The following is a 13492-nucleotide window of genomic DNA, read 5'->3' on the forward strand; positions in this document are numbered from 1 at the left end:
TAGTCTAGCTTAGCATAAACACTGAAAGCAGGGGGAAACAGCCAGCCTGCATCTGTTCAAAGGCAAATACACCTACCAACCCCTTTAGAACTTCATCATTTTTACACAATGTTATGTTTAACATCAACAGCAGTGGGAAAACAACATCTTGTGATTTTAGGGGAAGATGTAACTTCCCCACTTTTGTGCAGTGTCTGCGCAGATGTTGTTCACCAAGAAATAATTAAAGCACGTTACTCCCAATAAAACCAAAAACTGTTTTTACATTTCCGTTTGTGTTTGGGTTAAAGAAATGACATGAGTGAGCCAAGCCAGCTGTTTCCCCCTGCTTCCAGTCTTTATGCTAAGATAGGCTAACCACATCCTGACTCAAACGCTGCACTTAACTCTCATATCGTCTCATGTCAGTCTCGGAAATGAAGGGGTTTCCCAGAATGTTACTGTTGCTATTCCATTCACATCACAAAGTTGCTATTGCATTATTAGCTGTCCATATAAGAATAGCGTAGCACAAAGCTGGTGATGCATCCTACCATATTTGTCATTCAGGTCCCACTGAATACAGGTAACTGGTCTGACTCCAGCTCATTCCTGGCTACCATCTCTCAGCCTGAGGTAGACAGCCTTTCTACCCTAGTGTCTGTCCCTGAACATCGCAACAGCACCATAGCGACCATCACCACGGTGCTGGAAGTCACCAACATCAGCAGCTCAGAGATCATCTCCAACCAGACAGCTCTGTTTGAGAAGAACACCCGCTCTCAACAGGACCAATGCTGGGAGACCTACGTTGGACAGGTTCTGTCTGATCGTTACACACTTTATATTCACTTGGCATATTTCTTGCCTTTCTTCAATAGAAGGTAGGTCGCGTGAAAACTTTTGAAAAAGTGAGACATATTCTAATGACCATTGAGATGGAGGTACATTTGTGTAATTCAACTGTGTATCAGATAAAGGACCATATCTGAAAATGGCTTGATTTAGAAAAGAAAATTCACCATGTTCACTGTACTTCTATCAATGCTGGCTTTAAAAATGGGGTGAGAGGAAAAAAGCCATATTGGGGTCACTTTTTCTTTTGATCTGAATGTGTCCTCTTATTATCAAACTGCTTTTTTGGTTGTGTCATTGAAACATTAAATATAAAAAATTAAAGGGTCATAAATTGATCAGAATTAGAGAAATTGAACAATAACACAAAATACAGATGTTATAAATTAGAATAAAAAACACAAATATTTGCTCATTAGCAGTTAAGACAGTGTACAGGTGAGACTGATGGAATTTCATAAGTTTAGCAGGTATGAGGTCATCAACCAAAGTAATGGACAAATTGAAATTTTGACCAGGTAAAGGTGATAGAGTAAATGTCAGTCTGGGCCAAAGTAACCATTCAATCGAGGCTATCTCTGTTAATTTACACACCATTAAGCGTTATCACTCTCTATGTCATTATCTTTTTACAGTATCTACAAAATAATTGCTGAGGACAATTTTGATATACTCATTTTTATCAGTCTGTAAGTACACTCTATTATAACAGCAGGAAAAATTAAAATGTCTTCTCCCAATGCAAGTCCCAGATGCGCACATGGTAGAGTGCTGAAGCACACAACTAGAAACATTATTATGTAATGAGCAGTTTTTAGCCTGATTTGAGAGGTGAATAATTCAATGAACAGTATATGTTTGTATATGTACATGATGTGCCCCTGGGTATGTTTATGGTGTGTCTCCAGGAGATGTTGAAGCTGTCCATCATTGACATGATCTTCACAGTGGCCAGCATTCTACTCATTGACTTCATCAGAGGCTTGGTGGTTCGCTACCTGAGCGACTGCTGCTGCTGGGATTTAGAGAGCAAGTTTGTAAGTTGTAAACAGTTTTGTGATTTCAATCTGTTAAAAACATTTGGTCTGAGAAGTTGCCAAAGTGTTCTTTTTACGCTATGGTTTTCATACAGATTAGGTAAACAGGATATAATGTGTTAATTAGTAAGCTTTAGAGGTGCTGGTAGGCATATTTTGTTACGTTTGGACAGAGGCAGGCTAGCTGTCCTCCGAACACATTCATTCTTAAATTGACAAGCAATTTAAGAGAATTTGTGACATTCATCAATTTTCTCGTACTAAGATTTTTGTCATACGAGTCATAACACGTTCATTTAACTTCTGAATAGTGGCTTAATCTGAATGAATTTGGAGTTTAACTATAATACCAAAATTGATTTAATTAAAAAACATTTATGAAAACCTTAATGCAGAATGAAAATTCTGGTCACCATATCATACCATGGCTTTTCAATTTACTGAGAGGTTTTCACAGATTTTAGTAATTTTATTGGCACATTTCATCACAATAGCTTCTACATTTCAGTAGTTGTTGGAAAAATTTACCTAAATACAGGACGACCCTGATTATAAAACACCCAACATTTTTGGGACTTTTTGAGGATAGGTCACACTTTTATGCTAGTCCTGTTGAGAAGTTTCCCTGAGATTCTATTAATCCTCTTCTCTCTTATAAGTGAAACAAGAAATATATTAATATGTAAAACCCACAGTTGTGTAGTCTGTCTAAAATGTTACACGTTAAACTGGTCTAACCAAAAACTTTTTAGGGCAGACTAACTCTGAAAAGACTCACTATAAATGGATTTGAAAACACTTGCTAGCCTAGCAACATTAAGGCTACCAATATCTCATAAAGCAGCACTCTCTGTAGAAGACCGTGTTACAATGGTACTCTCTCCATACAAAAAGAATATCTGATGTGAACACTTAATTGTCTAGTCCTAATAAGACAGTACCCATTTTTTCAAACTTAATTTCCAGGAAAAAAAATGTCATCTTATATTTGGGCCAGTATGTTAGTCAGGTGCCAAAAAAAGTGGCGAAAGGTTGTCCAAGAAGAACATATAGTGAGATTGCTGTTGCCCAGTAATCCCACCAATTAAAAAAAACCTCCTCTCAGTGAAATGGCAAGCCATAACGACAATGATATGGTTAACAGATTTTTTTTTCGTAATTAAGAGAAAATTATAAATACTTTAAAGTTTGTGAATGCCACAACTTCTGTTAATCACCTGTATGTGCAAGTATAGAATTAATCTGTTTGTGCATGAGGCCCAATTTTTTTGTGGCCTCTCAATTCCATCAAACGGAAATATTCTATATGACTTGTGAATCATTTTAGACAAATTTCCTTCCAAAAACTCAGCCTGGTATATTTGGCCTCTTTGAAAACTTTGGGATCCCCACAAGAATTTCAAACACGGTCCTTTAAATTCTGGGATTAATTCTGCTTGGCTACAAAACGTGTTTGCTTTGCTTAGTTTAAGAGGTTAAGAAGCTTTTAACCATACTAGAATTGCATTAGTTTAGGTATCAGTCTAGAATTTTAATGTCCCATCTTGGTCTTTTTATAAGGATTTTCCATCCTCATCGCCAATACTCAGGAGAAGAAGATGAATATTTTTGGCATGAACATGTTGTAATATCTCCTGTAGACATGTAGTTTAAAAATCTTATGGTTGAAAAAGCCAAAGAGAAAAAATCAACATAAACAACACTGCACTCATGCTTTTTCTGTCTTTCCTCAGCCTGAATATGGAGAATTCAAAATAGCTGAGAATGTCTTGCATCTGATTTATAACCAAGGAATGATCTGGTAAGTCTGAAAAACTGCCTATCACAACTAACAGAATGAAATTCTGAGGACATCTTTCCATGCAATTTCATTATATCAGCACTGCCTTGTCACTGTGTGTGTAATAGAGGATCTACCTCAGAGTTAATAGTCTGGCTGGTGCTGACCAGTCTCCATGACCCTGTTTAAAGGACTGTGGCCCTCTATAATCTCTCCATTACACCTTTGTGGCCAGCTTGACTGTATTTCCTCAACTCATTTCAGAAATGTCGCCTTGCAACAATGAACATAATGAAGTGAAACCATGAACCACTGGATATAATGTCTTTTATATGGGGTGTGACCCCAGTGGCTATGTGTTTTTGTGTACGTGTGTGTGTGTGTGTGTACGTGTGTGTGTCTTACTGACTTCTCTCATTCCTGCCAGGATGGGAGCGTTTTTTTCTCCCTGTCTTCCTGCTTTCAATGTGTTGAAGCTGATTGGTCTGATGTATCTGAGGAGCTGGGCCGTCCTCACCTGTAATGTTCCCCATCAGCAGGTGTTCCGAGCCTCCAGGTCTGACACACACACACATGCAAGCGCGCACGCTTCCAGTATCCATGTGGGGACAGTTATTGACGTAATGCATTCTGTAGCCTCCCTCCGTAACCTTAACCCTTACCCTAACACTAACCCTAACCTAAACCTAAGTCTAACCTGAACCCTAAAACCGAGTCTTAACCCTCAAAAAGTAGTCTGAACCCATGGGGACATCAGTGTTTGTCCCCACAAGCGACACAAGTAGCCATGGGTTGGCGTGTATTCTGGTTTAAGTTCCCAATGGGATATAAAAGCAAACACACACACACACCATTGTTTTACTATATTTGTGGGGACCCTTTCCTGATATAATGTATTCCCCAGCCCCTTACGCTAACCTTAATCATCACAACTCAATGCTTAACCCCAACCCTTACCCTAACCCTAACCCTAACCTAAACCTAATGCTAACAGTCTGCATCTTGGTCCCCAAGAAGCTGTTGGACCCCACAAGTATAGTGGTCTCCTGGCTTTTGAACCCCAAAAAATATAGTGAAACAAGTATTATAGCAGTGATAGAGCCCTTACTTGGCGTTTGTCATTGGATTCTTTTTACATTTGCATTAAAATAAATAAAATTACAACATAGATATAGCTGATTTACAGCGATATATCATACTATCTTTCTTTTTATGCAACACATTTTACACACAAGGAGAACACTGCCATTGGTCAATGAACTTGTAGATATGTAGGATGGTGTTGTTGTATTATTACAGCTTTTATAGCTGTGTTTTCCGTGCCACATTGCACTGTTTCCGGACGAGTTCACCAGATTATAACTAAATGCATTTAATCTAAGTCCAAAAGTGAGCTCATTCCTTGATGTGCAGTGTTTTTTGAGGCGATACATGTGTCACAATGACCATCTCACACACACTCAAAACAAAAGGATGCAAGATTTTATGTCCATATTTTCTCTTACATCACATACTCCATCCTTGGCACTGAGCTCTGCGCAGTGTCTGCATGTGATCCTCTCTTAAATAAAGTAAAACGGCATCAGCACTTTGCTCTTATTACACATCCACATATTAACAGTGGTTTTCTAGCTATTTTTGTAGTCCCTTATCCTTTTCCTGCTCTGCTGTGATAGTGACAAAACAGTGAGTAGCCCTTTAGTACAGTATCTGCATCTTCCTGTACATACACACAGTCTTAAGGCGCTCAGCCCACTCTGATTTATGTAACAAGGCTGTCATTGCCTCTTTCAGTCCTTATCAGTCACTCCCAGATGTGGTGGAAAATCCAAGCAGCCACACACACACACACACACACACACACACACACACACACACACACACAAACACACACACTCATACAACTGAGAGAACATTTCATGTGAGCCATTAAATGCAGTTCTACTGGAGGAGAAAGAGATTGACACTGACACATTGCTGATAATAAAGAAGGCTTTTTTACGTCCCCTACTCATAATTATGGATTGCTGAGACACTTGAAAGTGTGTAACACTGACAATATTTGTGTTATTGACAATATGAATTTTGTTTTAGCGTCACTGAAGTAGTCTAGGGTTCCTGGCCTCAAATGAGAAAGGCAGCAACTAAAACAGGAGAGTTGTTTGCCAGTTTGCTCTCATAGGTAGTAATGCACTGGTCAAAGCTGAATAATGTCTTTAGCATCACACCCAAAATGACAGTATGTGACTCTGTAAACGATTAATTTTGTCACCATCTGAGTGAAAACATGCAGCAGTGGGGATTGATGCATGAGAGGCTGAGAACAGGCTTTTAAAAAAATTGAAGCATAATTCAAAAAATGTTTAACATTCAATGCTAAAATATGGATTTCCAAAAATGTTTAACATTTGTGTGTTAAGCACAAGACTGGAGTCATGGTATGTTTGACCTAGTTTAGCATAAACACCGGAAGAAGGGGGAAACAGCTAGCCTTTCCAAAGTTCAAGAATATATGGTAATTCTCTGTGGGTTCACCACTATCAGATTAGATTTCACACATGTGTTTTACACATAGTTATTTGATCCATTGTTAAGAAAATATTATGTTAAGAAAAAAAAAGTTATAATTATAGTTCAGCGTTGAAATGCCAGTTCACTGTGGAGTCCCATTCCTTGCTTCAGCTGCTGCTCTCACGATACGGCTGCTAGGTTGTGGTCACACTCACTGGCTGTTGATGTTAGCAATAGTGGAGTCACTTCTATTGTCTGGCATGGTTTGGATGTTGTATGGTTGGCCTATGCATTTTGTACTAGAGGAGAGAGCTGCACACTGTGATTTGCTCATGCAGGTCCAGCCTTTTTTAAAGAACATACACACACTGACCACTTTATTAGCAACACCTGTACAGCTGCCGATTCATGCAATCATCCAATCCGCCAATCATGTGCCAGCAATGCAATGCATAAAATCCTGCAGATACATGTCAGGAGCTTCAGTTTGTGTTTACATCAAACATCAGAATGGGGATAAAATATGATCTCAGTGACTTTGACTGTGACATGATTGTTGGTGCCAGACAGGCTGGTTTGAGTGTTTCTGAAGCTGCTGATCTCCTGGTATTTTCACACACAACGGTCTCTAAAGTTGACTCAGAATGGTGCCAAAAACAAAAACATCCAGTGAGCTGTGAGTGAGTTCTGCAGATGGAAATGCCTTGTTGATGAGAGATCAGAGGAGAATGCCCGGACCAGTTGGAGCTGACAGAAAGGCTACAGTAACTCACATAACCACTCTGTACAACTGCGATGAGTGGAAAAGCATCTCAGATCTGGATTTCTGCTGAGGCACGCAAATGGTAGGGTCAGAATTTGGTGTCACATGCAAGAATCCATGGACCCAACCTGCCTTGTGTCAACAGTCCAGGCTGCTGGTGGTGGTGTAATGGGAATGTTTTTTTGGCTCACTTTGGACCCCTTACTACAAATAAATTGTATTGTTGCTAACCATCTGCATCCCTTTATGGCCACAATTTTCCATCTTCTAATGGTATCCAGCATGATAATGCACCATGTCACAAAGCAGAAGTCGCCTCAAATTGGTTTCATGAACGTGAGTTCAGTGTACTTCAATGGCTTCCCCAGTCACCAGATTTGAATCCAGTCCCACATCCCAAAGTTGTTTTGAGAGCAAAGACAGGCTCCTACCCTAACTTCAGCAGCACAATGTAACTTATTTCCTTATGCACATTGGATTCCAGATTCTTGTGGATTCAGACATGTTTTTAGTCTTACATTACTATACATGATGGCACTGGGCTATAAGGGTCACTGAAGAATTTAGATAGAAGAAGAAAAAACAACAGTGTCACAGTTGGTGTATGGAGAACAAGAAGGAAGACCCAATGCGGACACAGACCAGGCAGGCTGGAAAAGTTTAGTAATTTTATTAGCGGGTAACAGGGTGGCTAGAACACAACAACATGGCAAATGACTGGGGAAAGAAGGCTGGTATATACTGTGAGCTAATTACAGAATGGGAAACAGGGAAGGTGGGTGTGGGAGTCAGGACTGGGAATGAGAGACAGGTGAGCAGGTGGGACAGGGGAGTCAGGCAACGGAGACAGGGGGGAAAGTCCAAGGGCATCTGCTGGGCAGATGGAGAATGGCAGGAGACAGGCAGACTGGGAAAAATAAACAAAGCTGAGACAGGAATCGTGACAGCTAGTGGAAAGAAAAATGCTTCATGTTCTTTCAAGCAACACATCTTATCTGAAATAGATGAGTGGGGAGAATAACTTTACAGTGTCCTTCTGTAATTACATTTTTCCATATGAGCTTGAATTACTGCTGCATTTTGTTGAATTGTTCTGCAGACTGCTCTCAAAGCAGCAGTAGAGTAAAGGTTTGAAAACAACACGAATATCAAAATTGTTAATTTTAACATTTCCATGTTCTCTTTGCTTTGATATTTTTCAGATCAAACAATTTCTACCTGGCCATGCTGCTTTTCATGCTGTTTCTGTGTATGCTACCCACCATATTTGCCATAGTTAGATACAGACCTTCACAACATTGTGGACCATTCAGGTAAATACACAACTTAGATAGCATTAAAAGATGTCCGTTGTTTAAGGTAACACCTGCACCAGAATGATATCAGTTTCATCTCTTTTTGTCCAATACAAATTTATTTACTGTGATAAGGATGAAAGACAGAAGTGAGCTTCTTTCTGGCCCCTTATAAGCAGCTGGCTGACAAACATGCCTACAAAAAGACTTATACAGACCAATTTCTCAACTTATCTTTATTCCAAATCACTCAAGGATATTCAGTATATTGTATAAAATCTCGGGAGCAAATATTCCACATCCAAAGAAGTTTAATTTAGCCTAGCTTTGCACAAAGACTCAGGGCGAAACTGCTGGCATTGCTCCATCAAATGCTATCCAGCAACTTTTAAGATGTTTTACATAACTTTGACACTTTGTATCAAATCTCACAGCATCTCAAAAGTCCAGTCCTAGTCGGGTTTTCAGATTCAAAGATTATCCTTACTGAAATAACTCCTGAATATATATTTTGACAAGATGGTTTTTATTTTATTTTATTTTGTATTCATTTTTAACATGGATACTCTACATTGATCAGTGTTACTTGAAATGTGCCTTTCTTAGCCAAAAGGCTAATTTTCAAATGTTCTTCCTCTAACCTTTGCAATATTTAAGGTCTGTGTGTACTTTCAACTTTTCTCTGCATTTTCCAAAGAGTTGCTCATTGCTTACATTACACACAAGAATCTGTAACTGAATAGTAGCTACATTTACAAATCAATGTACTATGTATACTGTAGAAGGGTTGAACAGAATTATTGACTTGGTAGTCAAGGACCACATCTGTGGGAATTTGGAGACATTCCCAAGTTGTGTCTACCGTGCTCTTCAAACTGTGCAATGGGCATTTAAATGTGTTTTTAAATGCGCTGTGTCTTTGTTCAGGAGAGCAGCAGACAGCTGTTTGTTTTGTAAGCAGGCTGTTCTTTGAATCACCGTTTGGAGAAGGTATTTCTCACGTAGGTCAAAAAGTACCTACCTTTAGCTGATGTGGTCTTGGATATGACTGCAGGTTACTTGGGTTTGTATTTGGCAGTCAGGACATTGTGGCAAGTTGGTGGAAAGGGGTATGCAGATGGCAGGGATGCCCAGGAAAAAAACTAAAGTACTGTTAGATATTGCTAACCAGTACTTTAGTGTTTTGTGCAGTTTGTGCAGTAATTAGCAGTCACTGCATTGGACAGTGGAGCTGCTACCCTCACCCTTATGTGTGGCTCTGTTTCTGTTCTTTCTAAATGTTAACATCAATAAAAGTAATTTAATCTGTGTTTCAGTGGTCAAGAGAAGATTTATGACATCATCTCAGAGACAGTGGCCAGTGACTTCCCCCTGTGGTTCAGTAAAGTGATGAGTTACATCACCAGCCCTGTCGTAGTGCTGCCCGCACTGCTGTTGCTGTTGTAAGACTGTACACACACACACACACACACACACACACACACACACACACACACACACACACACACACACACACACACACACACACACACATATATGCACACATCTACAAATCAACATGCCACCTTGACCTTTGAGCTGTCCCTGTGTGTTTCAGCATGCTGATATACTATCTCCAGGCCATTGCCAGATCCCTCAAATTCACCAACAACCAGCTGAGGATGCAGCTCCAGACTGTGAGTTTATGATTAATCACTCCCAGAATGGATCAAGCAATATTCATTTTCAACATGTATAGTTTAGTTTGTAGGACTGAATCAAACTATTTCTAAATGCTCCTCTGTTGTATCACATATGTATTTATAATCCTGGGTGACTATATGACAGAAAGAGTACATCATGGAAGTAAACAGACAGTGTGACTAGTTAAAAACTTCAACTGACCAGTGTTGAACATGTAGAGATTTGTGGCTACAAAACACTGATACAGGGTTTGTACTTGGTGGGACATTTAACAGTCAAAAAATAAATGTATGACCTCTAATGGGAACACTGTTTCAAAATTATTTGAAAGTATTTGATAAGTCCATTGACAGAAAATCAATCTGCAATAATTGTGATAATTAAATAATAGTTTAAATGAAAAAAAATATTTGATTGAAAATAATCCCTAGATGCAGTCCTAACTGAACATGACAGCAAAATGATATCTATTGGTCTAAGTGTTTCTAATGAATTTTCCTTCAATCGCTTTAGGAGCGGACTGAGGACAAGAAGAAAGTCTTCCAGATGGCTTCAGGTATTTCTGGTATTTTGTCAGGTCTCCTGTATGTGTTCCATTGTTTCTCGAAGTGTTGTGACCCTGATGCAGTGACAATTAACCCTCCCTTAGCAAGATTGCAGGCTCCAGAGGCTGCAGTGGACAAGAAACTAGATCAGCAGGACAGTGACATCATAAGTCAGGAGGCCTCCATCCACACTCCATCTCCCCAACGGAACGGCAGTGTCACAAACTTTCAGTCTCCTGTTTGTCGTGGAAACAGCATCCACACCATCACTCAATCAGCATCTAGGGTGGACCTGAACAGAGGATGTGTGGCTGGATCTGTCAGAAGTCCAACAGTGACCATACTGTCCAAACACAGGCTGGAGCACATACCTAACAGGTCTCACACACATTAATATATTCTCGTATGTTTAGCAAAACAGGTTGAATTTAAGAAACAAGTGACCTCTTACATGATGGATATGTTTCAATTTTATTGATTTTGAATTTATTGTAGAATTGATCAATAGGGAATATATACCCAGTGGGAATCTCTATAGTGAATGATTTGAGTAAAGTATCCAAATGTAATTATTTGGACCAATATTGCCACTGTAATTTAAATTCTGATTATTTTCCATGAATTTACCTCCATTCCGTTCCTACAAGAGGAACAAATTGGCGAAAGCCAGAAATTATCTTAAATTACTCAAATGTGCCACTTAAGAACAAATCGGGTTCTTGCATGAGGCCCATTGTTTCATTTACAGAAAGACCAACCTTACAATTGGACTCTCTCTTTTCAAACATCATTATGTTGGTGTTTGTTGAGAAAACCATGTTTGTCCAAGTGTAAATAGAGTATACACCAACAGTACAGAGGTACATTTTGTAGACTGGCCAACTCTGAATTGAATTTACGCGCTTGATTAAAATTAATGAGCTTCAGTTGATTAAGTTTATCAGTGGAAGTTGTAACTATAGCCACCTAAACTAAAACTTTCACTCTCACAGCTAATAAGAATCAGTTAATAATATGATTCATAGTTATAATTAAAATTATGGCTCCTGTGATTAGAGAATTGCTCTCCTTTAAAATGTTGTGTTTACAGTATAAAAACGATGAATAGTTCAGCCCTACTTTGTGTTTACTTTAGCATTAACCTGGGTTTCAGTGGAGAGTTTTTTAAAAACTTTGTCTCAGTTTCTTTTCCATCCTGACAAGAATAGTGTTCTGTGGGAAGCACTGAGTACTTGTAAGTTATGTGAATGTTTTTGGCATGAGCAGGTAATTTAAAAACCTGCTGTAGTTCGGCTTTAAAGGACCATACTGTTTTGTCTTATTTTTTTTGCATGTTTTTAATAATAATTTTTAGATTTTTTACTGTATTCTCTCAAGCTTCTATGCAGCCATTGGTCTTTAACCTGTTTAATTATCCATCACAGTGACATCATGTCTGCTTTAATTTTGTCATAATTATGAGATTGTTATGTGCCAATGCAGTGCAGACATTTCAAATCAGTCCATGCTTTTTAACAGCATTATGCAATGATAAAATACCAAAAATAATATTCTGTAATGATATCATATAACCTGATTTGTATGTGTTGTCCTTTCTCATAACAGGCCCCCACCATTTCTTGGTGGCCCTAGTGGAACCTGCAGGTCCAAGTCCTACCATCATATGATGTACAATCCCCCAGCTCGCTATTCTGACAAAATACACTCTGACCCCCTGTACAGGAAGACCATACGCCCTGTACATCCTGTTGAGGCTGCTGGGTACATCACTGCACAGAGTTATGGAGGACGGCGTGGTCATACCACCCGCTATGTAATTGTCAATGAGCACGAGCCCAGGAAGAAACTGCTGCGCTCAGCAAGTCGGATCCCACGACATTACATCATGGAGGAGCCTGCAGAGATCCTGGAGCTTTACCCACGCAATGTCAAACGCTACACACCCCGCACCACCCTCCACCATCCACATCCTCACCGGTCCCACCCACCACAGCAGCATCTGAGTGAAGAGGAAGAGGAGGAGGAAGAAGGAAAAGGCAGGAGAAGGATGTCACTGGGGAAGGCTCATCGGCCCCGTTCCCTTTCTGACCTCCACCAGCCAGCACACTTCTACATCGGTGACCGCGTAGAAAGCCACATGTCCATGGCTAAAGACAGCCACACAGTTCGAGGAAGATATGGAGCACAAGGAGAGGATGAAGAGGGGGATGGTGAAGAAGAAATAGACTGGGGAGATTTAGAGTCACATTCCAGGTCTCAGGCCAATGTGAGAGGAGCAGACCCTCTTCTTGTGCGAACCAGGCATCACATCCATTCCCCGGGAATACATTGTCAGTCCCCAACAAGAACCAGGCACACAGAATCTTATGTGAAGCCCAAGTCAAGACCAAAGCTGGAGACCCCTCTGACTGAGTCAGATTCAGCCTCCTTGGCCTCCAGCAGTGACCAACAAAACAGCAGCACGGACCAGTACATTCAGGTCATCCACAACAAGGAGCGCTATCTCAAGTCTGATGCAAGGCAAGGAAAGATGGCCAAAAAGAAGTCGAAAACCAGCTTTGATTTAAACGTCACTGAGTCAAATGACCTAGTCTGCTCCAATGTATGACGTCTTTGCTAAAATTATGTATTCTGTTAAAATGTTTCTCAAAATATCATAGATATGCTACTAGGTGTTGATACATTGCACTGGAAGCACAGAAAGTATAATAATATAAATGTGTTTTCTTTCATCTGTGTGTGGTCTTGTATCATTTTGAAACAGCTATGTCAGCTAATTATATGGGTTATTGTTGCAATCTGTATTACAATAAAATTCAACCACACTGGCTCTGTCGGTGTAACATCAGCTTTTAAAAATATACAGCTTACATAATTGCACTCCCTTCCCATGCAGACATAATAAAACAATCTCAACAAACACTCATATTGATCCCTCTTGTACACTGAATAAACATATGGAATGAAGTGACCACTACAATTCCCAGCATGCTTTGCTGCATCAAGCCAGGATTCCAGCCGTGTGTGCGTGATTACAAGAAAGA

General features: G+C 39.7%; 1 protein-coding gene across 1 annotated transcript in view; it reads left to right on the forward strand.

The window, feature by feature from the left end:
* The window catches only part of LOC120789619 (transmembrane channel-like protein 3), a 30965-nt gene extending 17515 nt beyond the window's left edge, over positions 1-13450 (forward strand). Inside the window, exons 13-22 of the mRNA XM_040126432.1 lie at positions 550-798; positions 1743-1871; positions 3605-3672; positions 4079-4207; positions 8128-8238; positions 9537-9662; positions 9818-9896; positions 10417-10459; positions 10553-10826; positions 12054-13450. Of these exons, the coding sequence (XP_039982366.1) occupies positions 550-798; positions 1743-1871; positions 3605-3672; positions 4079-4207; positions 8128-8238; positions 9537-9662; positions 9818-9896; positions 10417-10459; positions 10553-10826; positions 12054-13056 (2211 nt within the window). The 3' untranslated portion in view covers positions 13057-13450. The remainder of the gene's footprint in view (positions 1-549; positions 799-1742; positions 1872-3604; positions 3673-4078; positions 4208-8127; positions 8239-9536; positions 9663-9817; positions 9897-10416; positions 10460-10552; positions 10827-12053) is intronic.
* The last annotated feature ends 42 nt before the right edge of the window (positions 13451-13492 follow it).

Source organism: Xiphias gladius, chromosome 1 (assembly GCF_016859285.1).
Source record: "Xiphias gladius isolate SHS-SW01 ecotype Sanya breed wild chromosome 1, ASM1685928v1, whole genome shotgun sequence".
In the NCBI taxonomy this organism is placed as follows: domain Eukaryota; kingdom Metazoa; phylum Chordata; class Actinopteri; order Istiophoriformes; family Xiphiidae; genus Xiphias; species Xiphias gladius.